The following is a 27,277-nucleotide window of genomic DNA, read 5'->3' as shown; positions in this document are numbered from 1 at the left end:
CCTCATCCCTATATCTAAGCTTGACACTGATAAAGACCCTCGCTAAACCTAGTTTCCAGCAGTACTAAAGAAAGTTTCATAAATTCTAATAGAGCCTCATGTTCTGCAAAATCCACATTAGCAACAACTCTTCTGTTAGTATGTAATGAGAAACACTGAATAATTGACACCTAAACCATATATAGTTTGATTTTTTAAAAACTGATTCTCTTTTATAGTAGGAATACAAAGTTTTCCACATTATTTAAAGTTCAGATGTCTATGAATGTTAATGCAGCCACCTCAATGCTATCAATTATAAAAAGCAAAAAATCAGCAATATTTTATGCATAGATCAAAATGTAGCTGATGGGTCAAAAAGAGAAAAAAAGTCCACCAAGAAGACATTGCACTATACACCCTACTTCAAAGGTGATATGAAAGTTTAAAAGTGAAATTATCTGCCTGCCACTCTAGTATTTGGTTACAAAGCACGTTGTGCACTACTGAGGAAAAAGTAGGACTTCTTTACATTGTCAAGTGAATGGGCTTTCAAGTTCCAAGTCAGTCGTTCAGATGAAGGGAGTTGTTCAGGCTGATAGCCCCCTGGTTCTCCTGCCCAAGAAGTTACCTACCTGCATAAACTGAAGAGAAGCCTCAAAGTCCTCCACGGGATACATCTTAATTCGAAAGAATTTCATCCCCATTATCAAGCTGATAATGCTCTGAACAATATATGGGCTCTGCTCTTTGTGTCGTAATTCCTTGAGTTCTGCCATAAATTTCTTCTTCACAGCAGGGAATCTAAAAAGAGAACAAGAGCGGTTTATCAAATAATGGGTATGAAAGTGACCATAATGGAGCCTCCAGTGTCTAGGAGTGACAGGGCACAGTGACAGGAGTCCTTTGAATTAGTTGAAGAACATGGCTGTCATTTTGTAAGGATCTACTATGTGGGATTGGGCAAAGAGTACAAACCTCTCCTTCTCTTAGTCTATAAGATGCTCAATGCTTTCTTCAGTCAGGGAGAAGACCCAGGGTTATTCAGACCCTCTCAAAATGGCCTCGCTCTTAAATTGAGCACAACAAAAAGCTCCATTTCCTCAGGCTGGGCAATTTCCAGCATACCTGCCAACCCCAAGGACCTGAAGTATGTCTAATTGTAAGCATCTGAGCAATAGCACAGGCCTGCTCTTTGTGACAATGACAGCAAATCATGCCAAGAAATAGTCCTAATCCATTTCCAGAGTTTTCTATTATTGTTTCTTTCATGCTTTTTGGTTAATGATCATTGTAAAAAATATTTTTAGGTTGAGGAGAATCTAATAATGAAAAACTTCAAATCGAATCTAAAAGATTGAATAAGCATTTTCTCCACGCATGGGATGTTACAGCTAAAGAGACACAATCTGCAAGGAGCTTGAGGCGTCTGTATAAACAGTAAAATAGTAACAATTAATAATATTAATTACAACATTATCATATAAGATTATAAAAAAGAATAGACCCTAAGAGGTTGGAAAATAGTAGCAGATCTGCAAAGTACCCAAGATAGAGGAACATATACATAAAAGCTATCCTAACTATTTCTGAAATGTCTAGTTAAAAGAAAAAGGAAAGCATTCTAAAACTCATTGTGTTTTGCTTCCTGAGACAGTCAGCCTGGGATTCCACATATGTGAAAAGGTCAATTAGGAGCAAGGCATGATTAAAGAGGGTTATTATGATTATAAAAGTTAAAGGCCAACTAACAGAATCCTGGAAGGTTGAGAAAACTCTTCACAGTTCAAGGTAGAAACTCGAGGTCAAATAAAATAGGCAGTAAACATGAAGGTACTGTTTCATCAGAAGGCAGTATAGACGGCCATGATGGGCAAGTTGGTGTTAGAGACTTGGCAACAGCTGGCCATTTTCTTGCTCTTGGCTTGGGTGCAGAAAGTTATGTGGGGCTCATTTGGTAATAATTTGTTAGAACTGCATTTTTCCTAAGCCAATTTATAGACTTTTCTTCATGTTTGCTACACATATTTCCCAATAAAAGAGGTTTTTAAGAAGGCAGTGGAGCAGAAAACAGAAAATACAAATGCCAATGTCCTCTTTCTTTCCTCCTCCTTATAGAGTAGAAAATAATCTGATGCTGAAGACAGTGACCATGACAGCTATAGGGAGACATCCAGCACATACAATATGCCAAGCAAAGTTCAGACAACCCTACAGTTCATCTTCATGATCATTCAATCCTCACAACTTGAGCAGAGTACTATTATTAAACCCTTTTTACAGAACAGGAACTTGAGGCTGAGACTTCTTCATGGGCTCAAGTCGCACAGCTGGTAAGTGACAGCCAGAATTTCAAGCCAAGCATCTGGCTCTAGAGTCCCTACACTTAATCTCTGTGCTGTCATGTCTGGACCAGTGGTTCTCCAAGCATGGCCCCCAGATCAGCAGCAGCAGCTGCACTGCCTGGGAACTTAGGAGAAACACTCATTATTGGCCCACCCCACACCCACTGAGTAAGAAACACCGGGCTGATTCCCAGGACTCTTGTTTAACAAGCCCTAGAGGTGATTTTGCTGTCTAAAGTTTATGAAACACTGGTCTGGACATGGAATCATGATAAGTATATTTGTAAGACGATTTATATTTTATGCACATTATATTCTTTTACATTTTTGCCTTCACAACAATCCACTGCGTCAGGCAGTGAACACATTTCCATTTTACAAATAAGGAAACAGACATGGAAGATCAACATGACAAAGAAGACTCAAACGCAGGTCTTCTGACACAGGTTCCAGGGATTTCTACCATACTCCAGCTGCCTTACCTTGTCATGAACTATGAAGTACAGTCACTGTCCTAAGAACAATGTGTACAGTTTGATTGGGAAGATAAAGCAATGTGAATAATAATAACAATAATAATTTTAAAATAATAAAAGTAATAACCATTAAATACTTATTTACATTGTTTATTCATTAAACCAATTATGACTAGTATTTATTTAAATTATTAAAAATTATTTATAATAATTGTTGTTGTTGTTATTATTTTTTGTGAGGTGTGTTTGCCACTGTCTGACCCTTTGCCGGAATCTCACTGATCCTTCCGGGAGGTGGAATGGTCAGGCCAAATCACTTTCTCGTATTTCACATTGCCTTTATGAGACTAACACACTTAAAGAGGCTCCAGGGCATAGGAGAATGAAAGGGCTCTTTCCAGCTGGAAAATTAGTAGAGATTTCTGGGGATTTGAGCTGGGGTAAAGGCTGAGTCTTTAGGCGTGATAATAAAGGGTGGGAGGCAGAAATGGCATGCAAAGCAACGGAAGGAACATTTTTAATCGAGATTATATAAATTTATTAATTCTCAACTAGATTTTTAAAAATTGTATTTTTATTCAAGTTATTCCCAAACACTAAAAAAACTTACCAAGGATTTTAATTTTGAAATGTGAAAGCTTGAAAGGAAAAAGTAATCTTATAGGTTAGAATTATACTGTCTTAAAGACCATATGATACTTAGGAAAGTTTGTTTTCTATCCCTAATCCAGGACTAAAACAAGGAGCGGTAGGAGAGGGCAGGTTACTTATATAACTTACTAGGTCAACAGTCTCAGGAGTGGGTGGCTGACAGTCTATTTATTTTTCAGTGAAGAATAAATATGGCTATCTTTTACTTTTAAAAGTCCCAGATAACATAAACATACTATTTTAGCATTAAAAGTATCCCAAAATCTATTTGCACTTAAAATCTATTTTTCTGTAAAGTAATTTTAGGGAAAAATTAATTCATTTTTAATGACTGTGCCTTTAGTAAATATAGTAACAATGATTACTCAGTCTTTGAAATACTAGAACATCCATATGAAAAATAAACTGCTTTAAAATGATTCATACATATTATAAAAGTGAGAGTTTAAGAATATATACATTATGATTATATTGTATAAAGAGAAAGTAATTTTGAAATCTATGAATCTTAGAGGCCATTATCACTATTTAAATAAATATATTAGATTTTAACCAAAAAAAATTAACCTAAAAAATTCACACTTTAACTGACTTTCAGAAAGTCAACGCTTTGGGTGATAATCACTAAATAGCAAAAATTTTTTCCCTTTATGACAGGAATTAAGTGCATTATCATTAGTAAGTAAAAAATAGTGATTTCGCTAAAACTTAAAGACTAAAATTAAGCATTAATAACTAAAGTCATAAAGAAGAAAATATTTCATATGCATTACCACTGGGAGCTAGATCTAATGTCTAAAATTAGAATTGCCATATTACTCAAGTTTATTAAAAAAAAAAAAAGATAACCACCCTGTACTAGATAAGCATACATCCTTTTTTCCCCCCTGAGAACAAAGTAAACAGTACTTTTCTATGGCAATGACAAAGTAATGTTTCTGGCATATTCACAAAAAGGAAACAATGTGATAATTTGGATTATGACACAGAATTGTACTATTAATAAAGGTTACCTATACATTGACTGGTTGAGAATATATCACTGTGATTACTATACGCTACTGAAGTTACCATAAGAAGACACTGACCAAGGGGTTCTCTTATGACTGGCAAGTATGGGAGCATTGTCCAAATTGAGACATTTCACATACCCAGCTATTGCTGGGTAAGAATTAGGACAAATATTGACATCATGGAAATTAAAACAAGCCATGGTTGGCGTCAGGAGAACACTGGCTTGGTGGATCATATAAATCTGACCTAATATAGAAATTCCTATAACCTTAGAATGTGGCTTAGTTATGACATTGTTTCTCAGTTCATTCACAATCAACATCACTACTGCTAAGGAAGCTCATCTACAGTAACCAATGTTGTCACGCATAGTTCACAACTAAGAAAAACACAAAAAGCCATTTTTAGCAAATCAAATTTTCCAAATGATAGTATAAGAGACTTGGGCTGGGGTAATTGCAGAAGGAATTATACAGGAATATGCTGAGATTTTCAGGGTTTAACACAAATGAGCCAAATACATATCAATAACTTATTTTTACGATCTTTTCTAGGACTGGGTTTGATACATGTGATTCAACTTGCTAGGTAATTGAAGCTTCTCCCTTCAAAATACCAATACTTTATATTCAGTTGCAATAGAAAAGGATGTATTGGGCTTTTTTTTCCTTGATGGCTCACGAACCACAATTATGATGATGGGCTGCAAAAAAAGTCAACATAATCTCATGCAAAATGGCCCAGATAACTCTGTAGTTTAGTTCGTACATAGGCTATGGCTACTTTTTCTTTATCTCTGTTGCTACTGGTCTTTGACCTTGATATTTCTCACTGGCATCAGTGTCCCTACCTCTCTCCCACCTAACACTGATGTTTTACATGTTAGAAAAAATATATAGTTGAGATGACTAGATAAACCGGGTTAAATAAGTCACACTGAAGAATTTGGGGGGGGTATGTTTCCTGGGCTCTTGTCTCTGTTTTCGCTAGGTCAGGTTGCTAAGTAAGTACTTTTTATAAAATTTTGTTTTTGGATAAACTGGGTATTTCCATGCTATTAAGTTAGGAAATTCCATCTCTTGTTGATAAAAATCTCTTTCTGAGGATTGCATTTCACAAGCATCAGGGTATCACTGTTGTTCTAAGCTCACCTCCTGGCCTGGATTCATATTTTGTCTCTGGCTCATTTTGCCTAATCTCAGCATCCAGGATTTTGCTTGATTTGCCTCAGGGTTGAGTAAGATGAAGATGGGTGAATAAGGTGTGACATCATTTTTGGAGAAGTATTTTATTGCTAATAGTCTAACATCACTTTGTTCTAGCCTGCTAAGTAGTGTTATGGGGCCAGATAAATTTAGCAATGAGAATTTTCCCCCGACTTGTTTCCATGACAGAGTCTGGGACATTTTTAGCTCAGCTGAATTAAGTAAGGTCTATAGTAGAGGGACATTCTAGAATGGAATTTTCCCATTCACAGATGATATATATCGTAACTACTCACTCATGGAATATATAAAACAAAACTTCTAGAACTGGTAAATGTCTTTGGAATATTAGGACACAGAGAAAAAATAATTGGGTTAGTCCACTTCCTTCTTTGATGCAGTAGTCTGAAACTCATGGACTCCAGGTAGGTCCTGACCCAACTGCCAGATAAAACAGATGCTAGAGAAAACGACTGAAAACAGACTTGGTACTTGCCTTGAGGGAGCTTTTAGTCAGTTTCAGAGACATGGCGCCATCGCAAAAAGAAGCCTAGCTCTCTGCGAGCTCACACACAGCCCTTTCCTGAGAGTGGGGCTGGACTGAGGTGGAAGAGGCACTCAGGTTCTTATGGTAAAGGACTGACGTTCACTTACTTAGCTTGTGCCAATACGCCGATGACTTCCGCATACAGGTCGGCCACAATGTGCATATTGCCAGTGTTAGGACCAAGGTACCTAAATAAGATATGATGAGACAAGTGAGGGGTTCCCCCGTCATCTAAAAAGAGCACACTTGTTTTAGATTTAAGTACCCAACTTCTTCAAAATTCTAAGGAGAGAAATTACTTTACCCTTCTTTGTACTTAAAGTGCTTGAAAGCCAAGTTAATAACATCATGTATTAGACTGTCTATTACAGGATGAAGTGGAATCTGAAAAGAAAAAAAAAAGCTCTAAACTTGGAAGGGAATATTAAAGATCAAATCAGTAACAGTACTTCTGGAAACTATATGGCTTCTAGCAATCAATAAGCATAATTCACATGACCCAGTATCTGAAATTCACCAACAATTTAAAACTTAGATTTTAAAAACATAAGTAGTTTTTAGATAAATCTTGTCTAAAAGGAACATTAAATTCCTGACCTACCTGTTTCAAAACTTCTATTAATACTAAAGAAAAAATAAAATCAATGGCGAGGTCCCGTCTTTCCATTAAATAATCTCGTTGTTGTTCATCACTGTAAAATTTAAAATATTCACATTCAGTGTCATTGAAGATATTCAGGAAATGATACAATTCACCAGATATCAAGGAGCATTCCCAATGGACTGCAAACCAATTCTGCTATTATGAGATTACAGTGGTAAATATAGGCTAACGCTTCTTATTATCAGTGAGGGGTAGGGAACTCACATTGGACCAGAATTTTTACTTCAAATTTCAACTTTTCAACCATGTCAGCTTGAGTAGCTACTTGTGAATCTCAATGGATTCAATGGACCTTTCTTTCTTTCTTTATTTTTATAAAGATTTTATTTGAGAGAGAGAGGGTGACAGAGAGAGCACAAGCAAGGAGAGGGGCAGAGGGAGAGTGGGCTCCCCACTGATCAGGCAGCCTGAAGAAGGATTCTACCCCAGGACCCTGGGATCATGATCTGACCTGAAGGCAGACACTTAACTGACTGAGCCACCCAGGTGTCATTCCATGGACTTTTCTAAGGTGACTTTCTGGAATTTTATCATCTGTAGAACAGAGAGAGAGACCCAGGGCAGGGCTGCTATACTGGAGGTGGATATTGAGAATCTCCTGTGAAAGAAGCTACACAATGTAGGAAACAGTAAGGACAAAATGTGATTATCAGCTACAGCAGGACTACAGAGGGTGGAGAAAGGTTAGAAATCACTTTTCTTTTTTGGTTTCCATGCCTCTTTCCTCTTGACCGTCTGTCACTTGAGATTTATGAATGAAGAAGTGAGGGGGCAGTGGGAGAGAGAATGGTCATAAAACAGGTGGAAGAAGAGGTAGGAAGAGGCAAAGTGGAATCATTTGAACTCACTCAAAGGTTAGGGAGCAGAATTAGCACTGTCAGAAGGACAGAAATGTCTGTCCACCCCAGCCCAACCCCCAGTTTCTGCTTATGTAACGTATTTATTGAGGGCTAGTTTGGAATTGAACCAAGAAAGACAAATGAAATGATTGCCGAGACCCTAGCATAGAACTGTGGCTAAGAGCCTTGGCTTTGGTGTGGAACAGTCCTGGATTAAAATGATGCCTCTTCTATCTACCAGTAATCGCTGCATTCACAAAATGGGAATAATAATAGTAATTACAGAAAGTTCTGCTTGAGTATTAAACAAGATAAAGCATTTACTGTATTTAACATAGTCTCTTGAACATGGAACTGCTCAATGCTTGCATAGTAAGGAAAAGCCATGAGAAAGGATGACCAGATTTGGGCTTGTCAGGCAGGTATGTTTAAAATAAATCAAGAATATTTTAAATATCGAATGTTTTTCCCCTCAGTCAATGGGAATGAGAAGAAAGGAAGGTGATATTTAAGATCTAGAAAAGAACTTTTGGAGAAGCTCGGTAACCTTGACCAAGTCAAATGAAGGCTGGCGGATGACAGAATAGGATAACAAGGGAGGCTGTGACTGTAACTCTCAAGGAGAAATGTATGGACAGGGTAGGAACTCATTCATTCAGGATCACTGTGACTCATCCTGCCAAGAGGAAGAGCACTGGCCCAAATCATCTATCTGAAGTCTTTCAAGACCCACTAGAACCGTTAAGAGCTTCTGCCAGCTGGAGGAGCAGAAAACACATGGAAATGTATTAAGAAAAGAGAACATTCACAAGTCTGACCTAGAGATTATATCATGGAATAAGTAAATAAGAAGTTTGAAGACTGAAAGGAAGGAGAGCTTTCAAAGATGGCCAACGGCAGTAGACAGAAACTTGTTGTGTTGGATGGCCAACAAGAGCCTTTTAAAGGGGCCAGAGGACCTTGAGAAAGCAGTTCTTGGCAGAGAGAAAAAGTTTAAACCCCCAATTCTTTTTAATAAGTCGATTTATGCTTTCATATAAAAATAAGACCTATACTTTTCCAATAACGAATTCAACTTTATTGCTGGTTTGAGGTCTAACTGCCAGGAGCCAGCAGCATTTGACAAATTTATTTGGCAGTCAAAATGTTGATGTTGTACTAATCTTAGAAATCGTAACCCTAGTACACATCTGTCACATTTGACTGTTTTCAGTTGCTTATGCTTCCTCTAAAGTTCCTCTTTCCTTTTCTTCTAGTAACAGAAACTTGCATTATTACCTGCATCATGCTCTAGACACACTTATTCTTTTGGCTTTCTCCCAAACATTCTTATTTGTACTCCCAAATGTTAATTAAATGCTGCTAAGTTGAATTTCTCTGTCCTGATGCCGTATTTGATTTTGGCAATTACTCCAATCTCCTCAAAACAATCAGTAACGTGACTTTTAAAATGTTATTTTCCAATCCATAAAGAAATTAGTCAATAAATAATCCAGTTTTAGTAACCACATTCTGACAAAACAGACAAAACTAAAACTCAATTCAACTCACTAAAATGGTTCCATTCCTCACTCCCAAGAAAAGTTTATTATCTGTTTATAAACATGTAATATGGGAAGAATAATAAAATGATACCATTAATTAATTAAAGATTTTATTTATTTATTGAGAGAGAGAAGGAGCACAAGCAGGGGGAGCAGCAGAGTGAAGACAAGCAGATTTCCCTGCTGAGCATGAAGCCATACATGAACTCGATCCCAGGACCCTAAGACCACGACCTGAGTGAAAGTCAGATACTTAACCAACTGAGCCACCCAGGTGCCCCTGATACAATTAGCTTACTTATCACACATTCTGAACCATTTTCAGACACAGAATTAAGATTTTACCTTTAAAATTATATACATCAAAAATATTTGTAAGAAGAGACTGCTAATTAGGATGGGGTTTCTTTTTGGGGTGATAAAATGTTCTGGAGTTAGTAGTGATGGCTGTACAACCTTGTGAATATACTAAAAACACAGAACTACACACTTTAAAAGAATGAATTTTGCCACATGTAAATTACATCACAAAAAAATTCCCTCTCTTCAACTAAAAAATGATTCAACATGAAAAAGTTATTAATTTCTCTCCCAAACAAGATGATAAATAAAGGACTCAATCTTGCATAAACTCAAGCATATTATAAAATGAAATTACAAGTGTGGATGAAATGTAATTCATTCCATGACACTGAGAAGTGGGTATTTTAAAAAATGTATTAGAAGTGTCAAGAGAAATGAAAGAGATAAATCACTCACAAGAAGTAATTAATGTCTGATTTTCTGAATAATTCATTTCAGTTTACTTCTCTTTAAAAATGTACAATCAATTCATATAGAGAAGTCTGTTTTTAAAATATTTTTAAAGGTAAATATAGCAAACTTTTTTATATTTACTTATATTTCAAACATGAAATTACTTATATTTACATAAACTTTTGGGGGATGCCTATTCATTTGACAGTACATGAATCTTAAATTTTATGGTTGCTAAAGTGTTTCTGTAGCAGCAAGTTCCACTTTTCAAATCCATAAGAGAAGGGGAGCATAGAATAAACAAAATTCTCAGCTGCAAGGGAAGTTTGAGATGATGCAACCTAACTTCCCTGTTTTTCCTCGCAAAAACACTAAAGTATAGAGAGATGGTGAGTTGTCCAAAGTCACAGGGTTAATTTGTGGCAGCTCCAGGCCTACTGCTGATGTCCCGCCCCACCTCCTCCCCACACAGGCACCCTGGGCACTCAAGGTTACTAGCAAAGACGAGACAGCATCACGCAGGGCCTGCAAAAGCCCTTCTGCTTTTAGGTATACACTGGAGGAGACAGAGCTCGGGGAAAAAAGCAGACAAGAGGGTAAAGTAGGGCCCTTTACACCTGCCCCACCAATGTCAAAATAAGGCTGAGTATATCTTTTCAACCTGTGACAAGTGACAGTGACTAGTACTCCCACTGCTAGACAGCTGCCCCTGCCCTGTCCCCTGCAGCACCTGCTAGGTATCCATGTGCAGACAGGCAGATTTAGATGATGCATAAATCCCACTTTGACTTATGTTTCTGTAAGGAAGGAAGGAAGGAAGGAACCTCATAATTCCTACACAAAAGAAATGTACCTTTTTGATTTATTGCTTGTTCTTGGTCTGTATTCATGTGATTCATCCTCAATGCCATTTTGCCTTTTATACCAGTCAAATAATGTACGCAGAATGGAAGGCAGGCAGTACTCAGAAAGGGAGCTCATTGAGCTGATGACCTACAGAGAAAAACAGGTGATAAAAAGGCTTTGGTGGCCCTGCCAATTACTGAGAAACTTTTCATTTCACAAATAACTTCAAGGATATTCACAAATCTTCTTACTTATCCCATCTTTCCTTTAATAATCTTTATTAGTACATTCCCAAGAGCCCAAAAATCTCTTAACGTTGACAGATGTTTCTTATGTTATAATTTTGTGGTTCAAGAAAGTTAATTACGTTGACTTCCTTTCATTCTGGAAATCGGATGTTAATTGCATATAGGTTGTTCATGGACTGCAGGGAAATTATTTCCCACACTACCCAAGAAGTGTAGTGTTTTTTACTCCTTAACTCTCAAAAATGCTTGTTGTATAAATAAATATATTAATTAACACAATTACATTAGTCACTTAAGTGAAATTAAAAAAATCTAGCTCCCAAACAAACCAAGTGGTAATACAAGGTATGGTTTTCTGACAATAATCATTCATCTACTCATCTGAGGTATGCCCCAAATTAGACTGAAGACATAAACTAGTAGCAATAATTTCCTGTGTATCACCTTAACGGCAAACTACTTCTCTCTTTTTTAAACAACAAACATATCTTTGATAGATGAGTTTTTATTTTAATTTCCTTATCTGGAAAGATTTGTATCTTTTATTAATTATCATGAGAAAATGAATCCCAATTGACATCTCATACCATGTGAAAAAATTAATTTAAAGAATCATACTATAAAAACTTAAAACTATAAAACTTCTCAAGAAAACACAGGAGAAAATCTCTGTGACTCTGGACTAGCTGAGGATTTCTTAGGTAATACACTAAGAGCAAATTCCATGACAATTTGATACTGAACATCATCAAAATTAAAAGCTTCTGTTCTGGGGATGGTTCAATCAAGTACGGTTCACTATTTACAAACCAATCAATGTGATACATCACATTAACCAAATGAAGGATATAAAGTCATACAATCATCTCAGTAGATGCAGAAAAAGCATTTGACAAAATTCAACATTGTTTATGTTAAAAATGCTCAATAAAGCAAGTTTAGAGGGAACATACCTCAACATAATAAAGGACATACATGAAAAACCTAAAGATAACATAATACTCAATGGTGAAAAACTGAGAGCTTTTCTATTAAAATCAGGAACAAGACAAGGATGTCCACTGTTATCACTTTTATTCAACACAGTACTGCAAGTCCTAGCCACAGCAACCAGACAAGAAAAAGGAATAAAAGGTATCCAAATTGGTATGAAAGAAGTAAAGCTGTCACTATTTGCAGATGATATGATACGATATATATAAAAAACCCTGAAGACTCTCCCAAAAATCTATTAGAAGCAATAAATGAATTCAGCAAAGTCACAGGATACAAAATTAATACACAGAAATCAGTTGCATTTCTATACACTAATAACAAAGTAGCAGAAAGAGAAATTATGAAAACAATTCCATTTACAGTTGCACCAAATAGAATAAAATACCTAGGAATAATTTTAACCAAGGAGGTGAAAGACCTGAACTCTTTTAACTATTAAGATGTGGACAAAAGAAATTGAAGAAAACAATCATGGATTGGAAGAAATAATATTGTTACAACATCCATACTACCCAAAGCAACCTACAGATTCAAAGCAATTCTCATCAAAATACCAACAGTATTTTTAACAGAACTAGAATAAATAACCCTAAAATTTGTGAACCTCCAAAGACCATGAATGGCCAAAACAATCTTGAAAAAGAAGAACAAAACTGAAGGTTATCACAATCCCAGGTGTGAAGATATATTACAAAGCTCTAGTAATCAAAGCAGTTCAGTACTGGCACAAAAAAACAAAACAAAACACATAGATCAAGGGAACAGAAAAGAGAGGTCAGAAATAAACCCACAATATATGGTCAATTAATCAACAACAAGGGAGGCAGGAATACAAAATGGGGAAAAGACAGTCTCCTCAACAAATGGTGCTGGTGTTGGGAAAATCGGAAAGCTATACACAAAAGAGTGAAACTGGACCACTTCATTATACTTTCTCACACAAAAATAAACTCAAATTAGATTAAAGACACCTAAATGTGAGGTAGAAAACCATAAACTTCTAGAAGAAAACACAGACAATAATTTCTCTAACATCAGCTGTAACAACATTTTTCTAGATATGTCTTGTCAGGCAAGAGAAACAAAAACAAAAATAAATTAGTGGGACTAAACCAAAATAAAAAACTTTTGCATAGTGAAGGAAACCATCAACTAAACGAGAAGGCAACCTACTGAGTGGGAGAAGGTATTTGCAAGTGACATATCTGATAAGGAGTTAATACCCAAAATATATTTTAAAAAATCACACACCTCAACACCAAAAACTCCCCCAAATAATCCAATTAAAAATGGACAGAGGTCCTAAACAGATATTTTTTTTTTCTACAGAAGACAAACAGATGGCAAACAGACACATGAATCACACAATATCACTAATTATCAAGGAAATGCAAATCAGAACTACTATAAGATAATACCTTATATGTGTCAGAATTTCTAGAATCAAAAAGACAAGAAATAGTAAGTGTCGGTGAGTATGTGTCCAAAGGGGAACACCTCATGTACTGTGGGTAGGAATGTAAGTTGATGCAGCCTCCAGAATACGGAAGCAACCCAAGTGTCCACCCACAGATGAATGGATACAGAAGATATAGTATGTGTGTATATACTATATACACACATACATATATACAATGGAACATTATTCAGCCATCAAAGATAAAAGAGAATGAAATATTGCTATTTGCAACAACATGCATGGACCTAGAGAGTATGGTGCTAAGTAAAATAAGTCAAACTGAAAAAGACAAATATCCTATGATTTCATTTAAGTGTGGAATCTGTAAAACAAAACAGAACAAACAAAAAGGAGAACCAGACCCATAAATATGGAGAATAAACTGATGGCTGCCAGAGGGGCGGGGCTAGGGGATAAGCAAAATGGGTGAAGGGAGTGGGAGCCACAGACTTCAGCTATGCAATGAAAAAGTCATGGGGATGAAAGGCACAGCATAGGGAATCAAGGCAATGATGCTGGGATGGTGTTGCCCAGTGACAGACGGGAGCTACACTGTGGTGAGCCCAGCAGAGTGTATAAACTTGTGGAATCACTATGCTCTTCACCAGAGACTACTGTAACATTGTGTATCAACAATACTTCAGTAAAAAAATTAAGAGCTTCTGCTTTTAGAAAGACATTGTCAAGAAAGTGATGTAAAGATAGGCTGTAGACCCAGAGAAAATACTGGCAGACACCCCTCTGATAAAGGCCTTATAAACAGAACATGTAAACCTACGATGAGATACGTTGTAACTACCTCATTCACAAGCATGAATTCACAAAATTTCTCCCAAGCTAATGATAACCCCCAGGGCCGATGAGACAGTGTTTAAAAAGGCATGTTCAAACACAACCGATCAATGAAAAAAATTGGCCTAACCTATACGGAAGGAAATTTGGAAATGCAGATCAAGAACCTCATAAATGGTATTCTCGGTAAGCCCATTCTGAGGAATTTATGTCAAATACACAATTAGAGGTAAGATTGTTCAGGAAAACATTATATATTACATCAAAAATGGGAACACCTTAAATGTCTAACTATGTGAAAATGCTTTAATACAATGTGGAATGTGAAGATACTGTAGATCTTCAAAGCGCATCTCCACAACCCACAGCCTTCTTCCCAATAGTGTTAACTCTGCATTTTTACAGCGTAGCATGTGTGTAGTTTTTTGGCTATTACTGGTGTATCTTTTTGGGGTGGGAGGGTTGGGGGTGGGAAGGAACAGAGATGGGTAGGATCATTTTTGTTAAAATTTGGGCCTGATTGGGGAAATGGTAAAACAATGGAAAGAACAAACTTGTGGTGATTCGGTTCTGTGTCCAGAATATTTTATCTTTTCAAAAAAATGCCATTGGCAACCTAAATGAGGACTGTGAGAGACTGTTTAAAAGCTGTGAATGCCTGAAATTTATAAGCCAAGGTGTTCCCTGCCTGAGCTTAATGCTGTTCCCGACAGAGGACTAAGCCAGTTAATAAGTTACCAAAGCTGCCATTTTGGGGATGGAAACTGGCTGAAGAGGGAGTTTAATTGGAGTGTATTCACAGGCAGATTGTTCTGTCTTAGAGGTGCTAATTCTCGAAATTGATAAGAAGACTCTTTTCCAGTTATGAGGTTTTAGACATCAGCTTGTCCATCCACACCACTGGCTGTGAGGTGTTTGGGGAGGGGAAGAGGGTGGTGTAGAAGGTGGGAGAGTAGAGAAAGACAAGGGCCCCTGCTCTTAGGGTGGAAAACTCTTGGAGCCTGTTATTTGAACTTTGAACTCTGAAATCATTGGTGGCAGAGTTCGGTCACTGACAGCACAAGTTCACTGAATCACTTCCAAGAGTGGAATGATTTCAAAAGCCCTGGTCTCAGGAGAAGATTAAACTTTCATACTAGGGCAGTGGTTCACTTTAAAACACAAAACAGAAAATTTTTTTAATCCTAAGAATTAACTAATACCCAAAATGCTGTCTTGAATCATGAGATCCATCAGTTCTTGACATCGTCTAGACCTGCATTCTAGAACTCCGTTGCAAAATCTTTTTAGGCATGTGTTAGGTTTCTGTGGAAACTTTGTTTAAATGTAAACTTCATACCACATTGTCGGTTTTTGTCTTAATAAAACTATAGATTTATAAAAAAAAAAAAATGACCTCTGAAATGACTGAAATGACTGAAACCTCTGAAGGTCTGAAATGACCTTCAGATGACCTCTGAAACCATTAAAAATCACAGTTCAAAAATATTTAATGACATGAAAATGTTCATAATATGTTAAGTGAAGAAGAATTAAAAAATCATTTAATTGGTAACATTCCAACTCAGTGCAGACACTACATAAGTATGCATATCCAGAAAAGATAACTAGGAGGAGATATACCAACATACTGAGAGTGCACATGGAAATCAGGAATCCTCAGGACAGAGAGATCACTAAAGGGAGACGTGGGTGGGAGTTAAAGAGACATGAAGGTAGGATTTTTACCTGCGTCTTTTGTAGAAAGGGTAGAAACACTAGATAAGAGCCAAGGAAAAAACTAAGCAAAGACTCAAAGGCAGGAACCTATGGTGATTAAGGTACAAAATAATTGTTTGTTCATAATAATTACAGTGATTAATTTAGTGAAAGTTTTGAGTGAACTGAGAGAAGAAATACTTGGTTGGTGTAGGGACTCTGGTATACCAGAGTAAAGAAAAATACTGCTGAAAATCTTGAGGTAAAACTAAATCATAGCAAGTACTTAATGCTAGTCTGAAGAATTTCAGTTTTCTTCTCTAGAAAATGGGAAGCTTCTAAAGATTTCTGAATAGGAAAATAAGCCCACTGACATGTTGAGGAGGTTTAATTCAGCAGTGATGTATAGGCTGGACCAAAGAGGTTTGCCAAAAAGGGTGGTTAGGAGCGCGAGCGCGGACCCACACGCACACGCACGCACACACACCCCTGAACTGAAAGAGGTTATTGCCACAGTTCCAGGCACACAGTGATCGTGGCTTGAGCAGGGAGGTGGCAGAAGAAATGGAAAACCTTAGTTAACTTAAACTATTTCTCTAGTTAAGCTGGAGAGGCTGAACTTCTTTTTATAGAGGAAACTAGAGCAATGGGAGCTGAAGTGCTTCGTGTCAATGGGACTTTCCACTGTCAGCTTTAAAAGCAGCTCTAAGATTGAACACAACGATTATGCGTTCTTCCTCAGATTCTCTTTCTTGAGAGCCTTATTTCTTGCTCTCTCTTATGATTGTGGTTATACGGATATAAACAAAATTGTACATTATCTTTAGCTATGGTTTAATATCAGTTCAGAAATAAATAGGCTATTGCATTCTGCCTGCCCTGGGAACAAAATCACCAGTAGTTTTTTTTTTAAATGAAAAATTATTATTATTATTATTTTAAAAATAGCCCTCCCCCCACACAGTGTAATATTCACAGCCACAACATATTCTCTCTTTGTTCCTGTGGATATAATGGTGAGAAATTTAGGGGAGGAAAGCAAATTAATGGCATTTCCCGGGGGTAATTTCCAGGTTCTTTCTAAAGTTACCCCAGCACAAGAAAGGATACTTCTCCAATCACCACTATCTCATCTCATATTTTGAATTGGGAAATGAAGGGGATTCCTGCCAGAAGGGAAAAAAAATCAGAATTCAGAGTTTTTCATTATGGGTTAATTCTGTCTTAATTATCACATATGTAATAAAATCCCCAACCATCCACTCTAATATTTCAGTAATTTAAAAATTCTTGTGTAAGTCTGGACGAGACTTAAGGAGACACGATGACTAAATATAATGTTGTATGTTAGATGGTATCCTGGAACTGAAAAGAGATGTTTGGGAAAAAGAAACAAAATGCAAATACAGAATTTAGTTGCTAATAATGTACCAATGTTGGCTTCTTAGGCATGACAAATACACACGGTAATGAAAGGTGTTAATAAAAGAAACTGAGTGCGAGAAACATAACTACCTGTACTATCTTTGTACCTTTTCTTTAACTATTCACAAAAGTTTAATTAAAAAACACTTGTGTGGGATATTTACATGCTTCTGTTATTTACTATGGATCCATAAATGCAATCTAAACCTATGTCTGCCCCTTAATCATCACTGGGTAGAGCACACAATATTTAGCTAATTACACCTACTTAGGTGTAACCCACATGCTCCGTAGGGAATGTCAGGAGCGTTCATTAAACCTCAGCTGTAATAATTTTTTCTACCCATTAAAGGCATCTCGAAACCATTCTTGCTTTCTATCTACTGGACATACTTTCCATGGCAAATACACTGAGACCATCTTAGAAGAGATGAAAGGTCAGGATGGGGTGGATGGGTGTGTTTTTTCCATCTCTCTGTTACTGCCCTTTTGAGTCCAGGCTTTCAGGAAGGAAGGGTGGAATTTGCAAAGACCTGGCCCTCAAAGCTCAGGAAGGGAGGAAGGTCTAGCTGGCTTCTTGGTTACTCAACTCCTTCATTTACGGGAAGCAGAGCCAATGGTGAGATGAATTCTAGCTCTGTGCTGCTGTTGAAAGGGGGCAGGCCCATTTACAAAGATGTTCTTGTTGCATTTAAATGATCATATTCTTCCATCATAGATGAGCTAGGTACTGGGCAGCCTGAGGAGATGAAGCGTACAGAATCACAGATCTATTTCATGCTGGTGTTTTCTTTCTGGGGGGATAGAGGGGGGATGCTAAATGTGCTTTGCAAAGGTTTCTTGATGTTTATTTTGGCATTTTATGTATAAATAGGCTAAAAGAGACTGTCCATTATGCTGTAGGTAAGACAATTTTTTCATAAGCATTTTATTATACTTGCTGAATGCAAAGAAGGAAACTTTACATAAATATTTGAATAATTACTCAGTGGAGTCACTCCATATCTTACAGTTATAAGGCTGACTTGTCCTGAGTGGCACATTTCGTGGATAAATTTTAAACTAACTTCATTGATAGTTTAACTTTTCAAACTAGTTCAGATGGCCAAATACCTGGGGGTCAGGGTACTCTCTAGGTAATACCACAAAATGCTGATATAGTACAGTAATTCAAATGCAATTTTGTTTGACTTGATCATCTATCATAATAGTGCTAAATAATCTAGCATTCAATCAGTGGTGACAGATAACAAAGGCTTAAGAACAATTTCTTACAAAAACTTAAAATTATCTAAGTCTATATAGTAAATCTATTTTTCCTGCAAATTAGGAAAATATCTGTATTATTTGACTTTAATATATTAGTCCATTTTATGGAACACACTGTTCCACTGGAGTATAATTTAGGAAACACTGAATAATACTAATATGAACCCAATGCCAGTTAATTTGGCTTTACTCTTGATTGCTTATATTTTTCATTTATACATTTTAAATAGATTTTGACTGAACTGTAGCATTAGAATCAGTGCTGAAGCACTAGAATTTCATCTCCTTTCTTTCTGGAAAATTACTGCTACCCAGGATGGTAAAAAGTTATTTTCACTCTCTTATAGACGAATGGATTTATTTTACCATGTGTGTCCTGTTTATAGATGGCATTTTTGCCATATTAAGACACTGAAGTGCTACAAATATGTAAATATTTAACATCTAGAGGAAAACCCCAGTAGAAGTTCCTTAGAATGTCTGAGCAAATTATCAGGAATTTATAGAGATGACACTAGTAAAGGATATGTCACACTGACTTGCGAATAAGCTGCCACCTAAATAATGTTCTCAGAATGCCCTATGTGATGACTGATTGGTCACAAGCCATGTTGCCATAATTTCATTAGTGTACTGGGAAGATCAGATGGTCCTGAGTTCAAGTTACAGCTCTGTCCTTTATTGCCTGTGTGAGCTTGGGTGTGTCCACTTCTCTGAGGCTCTTATGTTTCCAGCTATAAAATGGGACAGAAGAATACTTGCCCCACTGGGTTTTTTCTAAAGACTAAATGAGATACTATAAAGTGTGGGGCACATAACAGATCTTCAGAAATGTCTATTTCTATTTTCCTCTTCCATTTCTAAATATTGAAAATGAAGCCCAGACATAAAAAGTGTTAACTTTGAGAGGATCATAGGCTAAGATAATAACAGAAAAAAATGATAGAAATTATTGACAGAATTTTACTTATCAGAGCGGATATTGTTAAAAAAGAAAAAAAAAAGAAAAAAGTAAAAGAAAAGAAAGGAAAAAGAAAAAAGATCCACCTACCTCTTATCTAAGCACAAAGATATCAGGGCCTCCGTTAGAACCCTGGTAGCTTGGCTTTTGTTTCCACACTTTTCTGGCCCCAGCAGCTACAAACATGGGGCCTTTCAAATGCTTCCTTGTTAAGGGGTCTGAGCAATGCCTGTCCTATGTTTGCACCATAAGAGAAAGGTAGGGAGAACCGGGTTCCCTGGGTTTGCTGTGGGCAACAGCTCACTCTGGAAAAGGACACTATCCTGGAACCAGAATCAATAGTTTGAATAAAACCAATTATTGAGAGGCCCACTTATACACATCAGTCTCTCAGGAACCACAACCATCTGAAAACATGGAGCCCAAATGCAAGTGTAGAATGGACAGAACCACCGGCAGAAAGACGGTGTTAAGCTCTTGCGTTTCAGTCAGCATAAGAGGGTTCCGTAAAACACACATGGGCCTCATTTGATTCTGCTCTCCTCTCGCTCACCAGAGGACCTTCCCTTCTTCTGGCCAAATTCTCAACCAGCCAAGCATTGGTGATGTTTCCTCTTCCTGCCTCACTTCTTCCTCTCTGACACCCGATTTCTGCTCTTGCCACACTCCCAAAAACCTGTATATAAAACATCAGAAAGGGCAAACCTACTGGCCAACCAATAGACCTTTGCAGTCATTCCCCCTCAAGTCTCCTGAGCAAATGATACTCTTTCTCAGGTTCTCCTTGAACTGCTTTCCTCCCCAGGATTCGGTAATACTGCCCGTCTTACTCCCCCTATGCTCTCTTACCTCCTGTATGGTTACTTAGGCAGTGCCAAAGCACAGTAAGACAATTCACCTGTGAAAATAAGGATTTGGATTCTTGTTCTGGTTGTTCCGGCACCAGCTCTTTGGGGTGTAATCATATCTTATGACACAAAGAGGAAATAACTTCCACTTACTGTATGTGACTGTTTCAAAAAACAGTCTGAACAGAAAACATCATATGGCGTACAATTGTTGGTGTCATGTGACTTACTGCAGGTTTAGGTCATTATTAGATAGAAGCCAAAGTCTAGAGCCAAAGACAAACTTGATAACAAAGCACATTTTAAAAAAAAAAGCAAGAAAGCACATGTACCCGGAAGTTATACGAAATGATAACAATTCGGTGACTCCTTTATTCAACAGCCACAATTTCCATCTCTGTGTATAAATGTATCAAGTATCAGGACCTCCTCCACCAGGTGAGGGTTACACACTTCCCCAGATGAGGCTTACTGTGGAGAACTGTTTCCCGCTGTTTAAAATGGGTTAATGCAATATTTCAGCTGCCTCTGGTCCCCATTTCCCCGTATTCATGCTCATCACAGGCCAGCTACTGTGGCAGCTGAGAATCCAAAATAAAATGCTTTGGACTTTATATATTAAAAAGGACATCCATAAACTCTGATAACAGAAGAAAGTCACTTGAAGTAAAAAGGGGGAGCTCGCCACACCCTCCATTCATAGGCCACCCCCTACCAGAGACCACAGATAGGGAACTCGTCAGCAGTACCACGACTGTGTTCTGTCAGGTAGACTGTTTTCCCATTGAAATCTTACAGCCGGTTGTAATCAGCCAGCATAACCTAGCTGTGAAAGTGAGTCTCTTAGACTACTTAATATTAATCTATCGACTATGAAAATGCATTCTACATGTCAATCAACAACATCATAGCCTAAGGCTTTCTCAAAGCTGGTTTCCAGGGAGCAACTAACTGCTGATCTCCGTTCTTCTGTGAGGGTGTCTGCCCAGCTGCCATCATGACCCATCCCTGCCCTGGAAAGCGGCATCTTCTGAGGCTTCTTGCACTTTTTTGGTCACCTTTTTTTTTCCTGGGCATTCTTCTGTGGATCCCCCTTCCTGATCCTAAACTCTGTTTCCCTAGGATATTCTTCACCCATTTGCTCTGGTCTCTAATCCTTCAGTGTCTGTTGGGCGACCCCATAAATGAATGAGCCCCGGTTATTTCTCCTGAGGTATCCTACCCTCCCTGAAAATTGCATACGTGTAAAATGATTTATAACCTCTCATCAAGCCCAGCGTGTCTCTGGGAGAGCTTCTTATCCATCAGCAAGAGTCCAGACTCTTTGCCTATAGTCCCGGAGCAATGGGCTTCTGTGTGCCTGCCCACTTTCGCCCTGACCGCTCCTCTACTACTGTCCTCCACTACTCACATTCCCACTTCTTCATCCACGCAGCTCCTTCTGCCTGGCCTGATCCAACCTGCTTCATCTGGATAACAGATATCTTCAAAATGCCACTGGGCCTCGATTGCCTCCTGTGACACAACTGTCCACCTCTCAGGCATCTTTCACTGCCCCCTTGCCGGAGTTCCCACAGCCCTTGAAATGGACCTCTGGTATAGCATTCACGCTGCACTGTTATTTGTGGGGATATCAGCCTTCTTCCTGGGATTGGGAATTCCTTGGGGGCAGGAACTCTATCTTACTGTTTTTGAATCCCAGAACCTTGTACAGGTCCTAGCACGCTTGCCCACTCAGTATTTGTTGAACTGAATAGAAATGGTTCCAAACCGTGGCTGAAAACCATAGTTACTTTTTGTTTCTCCTTTAGTTTCATTGCCTCCATTTTAGTTTGGGCCCTTTCAGTCTCAAATCAACACCCAAACTCCTCAAATGACTCCATACTTCAAAGGTCTCTTCATTCATGAACCCTGCTACCTTGGGGTTAACTCCAAGTTGTTACTTTGTTTAAATTGGTCCCAGTATGTCTGAGATAAAGCCCCCCCCCAACTCCTGTCATTAAAGTCTCCCACAGTCTGATCCTTTTCTACCTGGTCTCTTCCCTAACACTCCCAGCCAACAGGAAAATTTTGTGTCTCAGTAGAAAACTATGCATTGCTCAGAACTCACCTCTCTAGGGGTTATCTAATTTGAGTCTGCAAGAGCTCTGCACCTTTTAATGCCTTCGAGCTATTTTAAAACTGTGCATATGATAGACTACTGATAGCAATGCCAAAGATTCTTATCTACAGATAGAAAAAACACTGTGCCCAGTGAAGGTTCAATTGACTTCATTCTCCCACTATTGAAAAAAGCCAGTTTTGCCTCTGATTGTGCATTCATTTCAATACAATAAACAGTATTCTTTATTGGGCATTTGGTAAAAATTCTATGATATCTGGCAAATATAGGTAATACCTAATATCCAGTCTATTTTTCTTCCTTAGTTATAAAACACCTGATTTTTTTTTTTTTTTAAATAGGCTCCATGCCCAGTGGGGAGCCCAATACAGGGTTTGAACTCATGACCCTGAGATAGACACCTGAGTTGAGGTCAGGAGTTGGACGCTTAACCGACTGAACCACCCGAGTGCCCCAATAAAATACCAGATTTTTAGGTGGACAAATGATTGCTCAAAATAAAATTTCCTAATCTTTCCTACAGCTGTATGTGCTATGGGATTAAGATCTCGCCAACGGAATACGAGAAGTGGTGTGCGTCATGTTGAGACGTTGTTGTGTTTTTTTTTTTTAATTTTTTTTGCCTGTAACTCTTTTCCTATTTCTCCTTCCTACTGCTTGGAATACAGACATAATGGCTGAACTCTAGAAGACAAACCGGACTATGAGATGAGCCACAAACAAGACAACAAAAATAAGATAAAGATACTAGACTGATTTTCTTTTTATTTCTTGAATGTGAGAGTGAAAGATGCCATCTTATCCAAGTCGCTGTTATTTTATGTGTCATTTGCAGGGAAACCGAATCTTAACTGCTATAGGATCTGAGATCCCTTACCTGTTAAAAACTCCCCTTTAAATTCTCGCCACCTTAGTTTTTAGATGTAGAAACATGTTATAGCGTAAAAAGCACTGGCTTGATAGCCTGAACATCCACTTCAGCCATACAGTATTGGGCAAGCTGTCTGAGACTCACTCCTGTGAAATGTAAAATAGAGATGATGATGGTGGTGGTAGCTGCTGCTTGGGGTTGTTGGAAGTAGTGAGTGATGTCAGCTGAGAGCATGAGTGAGAAGGGGCTTCATAAATTATAAGGTATTACATGATTTTTTATTTTGTTTCTATTTCTAGCAAGAGAAAAATGAATCATGGGCTTGTTAAGTGGAGGAGTAATGGGACCACCTGGGATCAGGCACTAGAAGTACAGAAGCTCAGTTCTTTCTAGTTTATCATTCATTTCAAGTGACATTTAAAAGGAAGAAACTCATAAAAATATTCTCTGAACAGGGATTGGCTGCATACTACTCAAAGGATGTACTTAGCCTAGTGCCTGTCCTCTGGTAAGTACTACATAAATACCTCTTCTACTGTTAATATTGCTCCCACAATCATAACAACGGAGTCTATGCCATGCAACATGGCATCACCAGCATGTTCTTTTCGTGTAGACGGACCTCTGTGTGAATCCAAATTAAAATCCTACCGCTTGCTGTTAGAACAAGAGGAATTATATAATTTAAATGTCTAATTTAATTTTTAAAATCAATTAAAATGTTTTAATGTAATTTAATTAAATTGTTTTAATTTAATTTAATTAATTTAAATGTTTAATTTAAATGTTTAAATGTCAAAAGATTAAGAGAGCTTGATACAACCATGACATTGCCAATGGAACCTCCATTGTTATAATTTGCTGGCAAAACAGTAAAGGGGCACCGATGGGTCTATTTCCACCAAGTTTCCTCCTGGTCCCAGAGTCTTGCTACCTCTTTAAAGTGAGATGGACTTTGTAGGTTGCCTCCTGGTTCATGTGTAAATTTATGATTTAATGATGAGAGGGTAATCTTATGTGTCTTATTTGAAAGTTCTCAGTGGCCATTTTCCTATTAATTCTCTCGCCAAGTGTCTTTAGTACAGAGAGCTGTGTTAGGGAGCAGAGCCGCTCAAGCTTTTAATGTGTGCATGGGTCACCTGGGGATCCCATTAAGCTGCAGAATCTGATTCAGGAAGATCTGGGGCAGGGCGGAGATTCTGCATTTCAACATTCTGTGCAACAAGGTTAAAAGTATTATAGCTAATTAAAGTGGCAAAGTCAGGATTTAAACCTGGTCTGTCTAATTCCAAATGCTATCCCTCTCCCACAAGGCTGAAATGCAGAAAGAGAGGGCTGAATAACAAGTGGGAAATTGTGTTTAAGCCAAATCATTTGAGATAACTATTATCCACAATGTTAAAATTTACTATTTTAAATTTTAAAAAGTACTATTTTCCCAGAGAATAGAGAAAGATATACATCAAGCTGGAGAAAATTAATTTTGTTTTTGAGGAAAGGACAGTGATATCCTAGGACAGGAATATCTAGGAGAGAACTAGGTTAGAATACAGACAGAGAACATAAAAGAGAGTGAAAAATTATGGACAACAGATAATAAATACTTTTTTAAAAAAGATTTTACTTATTTGAGAGAGAGCGAGAGCACAAGAGAGAGCACAAGCAGGGGGGAGCGGCAGAGGGAGAGAGAAGCAGATTCACCTTTGAGCAGGGAGCCCCAAGGTAGGTCTTGTTCCCAGAACTCAGAGATCTTGACCTGAGCCGAAGGCAGACACTTAACCCACTGAGCCATCTGGGAGCCTCAAATATTTACATTCTTAAGGAAAAGAGAAAGAGTCACAACTTGCCCTATTTCCAAAATAATGACCCCAAATGTTCACTCAGGGTCTCTGACCACCCTAGCACCCACCAGATGACAACTAAGGATGATATGACAAGAGAAGACAGAGATGAAGCACATACTCCATTTTGCCAGCGTTCCAGAAACAGCCAGCTCTACCAGCACCAGAGAGCAAACCCAGCGCCCCACTAAGCACTCGGACACTGACTGCGAGCACAAGCCATTTCCCTCAGCGAACAGCTCATACAATAGAAAACGTAGCATTCAATCTCTATAATCAGTCCTTACAGGGCTTTTTGTTTTATTTTGTTTTTCAAAAAATACTTTATTTGAGAGAGAGAAAGAACATGAGTCAGCCAGGAGTACGGGAGAGGAAGAGGCAGAGAGAGAAGAGCCCCATGTGGGACTCAATCCCAGGACTCTGGAACCATGACCCAAGCCAAAGGCAGACCGTTAACTGACAGAGCCACCCAAGAGCCCCCAGTCCTTAGAGTTTTGGACTGAACAGGTCTGGACTTTAACAGCCAGAACTTTCCTTCTGATTCCACATGAAAGTCAACTGCAAAGCCCTGTCACAAGTGCATCTCTGTGTGTTTTCCATAAGACAAGAAAACCCCCACCATATCAGATCAGACTGTGGTGCATCCAGCAGTGTTCTGTCTCTACACTGGCACCAAGTGAGGTTTTTGAAGGAGGACATGCTGTCTTCTCTGTCATTAACTGCGTACGTTCAGGAAACACCACTAACACATCTCTCACTTCCTCTGATGCATCCGCGAAGCCTCTAGTTAGTAACCAGGATCTAGCAGACCCTGATCTCCTCTGCTTATTACCTGCTGTTGAGAGCAGGATGTCCTTTTACTAGTCCTGATCTACTTTCCAAAAGACTTTCTTTATATTTATCCTGCTTTAAATTGTTTTGTTCATGTTCTCTATTAGAATCTAAGTTACTAAACTGTCTTACAGTTATTGTTTAAGTGATATTTCTCTTACAATATTGTGAATTTTTGAAGGGTTAAAACTTGTCAATTTTGTACTTTGTAGCATGGTGTCAAGCAAATAGTGGGCATTCAAAAAAAAATCTGGGTGAAAATATAATAAGATCTACCAAATTTTGGAGTAGAAGTTCCTTTATCTTCTCCTAGTTTAATTCTGGTATATAAAGATTTAGGAAATGATCAGTTGAGGGCTTATTTGGATTATCCCAACATATTCCCGTTCTTTCCAGTTCAAATCAATAGACAGCTACTGAATGCCTGCTTTAAGCCATAATTGCAAAAGCTGAAAGACATAGTTCCCAAGATCATATCCCTGTATCCTCTTTGAGGAAGTTAATCAATACACTAATAATGAGCATTGAGCCCTTGTCTTTTGTGCATTTTGCAATAAATAAAAACCACAATATAATATGTATATAATGTCTTATTACATACTTGGTCAAATTGGGGATCTTCTCCACGTTGTAGAGATTTTGTCAATGGCTTTTCCTAGAAAGAAAAAGAATAAATTAATAGATACTTTTAAACAGCATAAAAAGTACCATTATTATTAAAATTTTTCTGATTTACTTCTCCCTTAATGGGACAGAGGTACCAATTTTTAAAGGAAAAACTCTCCGTTAGCTATTCTGAACTTAATATATAGTGTTTGTTATCATGATTCTTACTATCTGTCTTAACATATACCTCTTTGACCAAAACCTTAAAAATTTGATGTTCTAAGTGATCCAGAGTTCTTAATGGAAACTACATAATGGAAACTACATAATAAAAACTATGGAATTCACATGAAAAATTTTACTGTCTATCCTGGGACTTGATACAATAAAAAGTTGAAAAAAAAAAAAAACCCTGCAGGATCCATATGAAAATTTTATTATCTA

The 27,277-nt window shown here is 37.7% G+C and overlaps 1 protein-coding gene across 8 annotated transcripts in view; it reads right to left on the bottom strand.

Annotated features, from left to right (window-relative positions):
• The window catches only part of FRY (FRY microtubule binding protein), a 339,156-nt gene that overhangs the window by 162,867 nt on the left and 149,012 nt on the right, over positions 1 to 27,277 (bottom strand). For 7 of the 8 annotated variants that reach the window (XM_047723094.1, XM_047723100.1, XM_047723095.1 and 4 more), the window contains exons 3-8: positions 26,829 to 26,882; positions 10,874 to 11,013; positions 6,819 to 6,909; positions 6,522 to 6,601; positions 6,325 to 6,405; positions 615 to 783 (exon numbers count right to left, since the gene is read on the bottom strand). In XM_047723094.1, the coding sequence (XP_047579050.1) occupies positions 615 to 783; positions 6,325 to 6,405; positions 6,522 to 6,601; positions 6,819 to 6,909; positions 10,874 to 11,013; positions 26,829 to 26,882 (615 nt within the window). Of the gene's footprint in view, positions 1 to 614; positions 784 to 6,324; positions 6,406 to 6,521; positions 6,602 to 6,818; positions 6,910 to 10,873; positions 11,014 to 26,828; positions 26,883 to 27,277 lie in introns of those variants that run through there. The other variant, XM_047723101.1, reaches the window with a different exon arrangement.

Source organism: Lutra lutra, chromosome 3, assembly GCF_902655055.1.
Source record: "Lutra lutra chromosome 3, mLutLut1.2, whole genome shotgun sequence".
NCBI lineage: Eukaryota > Metazoa > Chordata > Mammalia > Carnivora > Mustelidae > Lutra > Lutra lutra.
The sequence above is the reverse complement of the archived record's forward strand: the minus strand, read 5'-3'. Positions and strand labels throughout refer to the sequence as shown.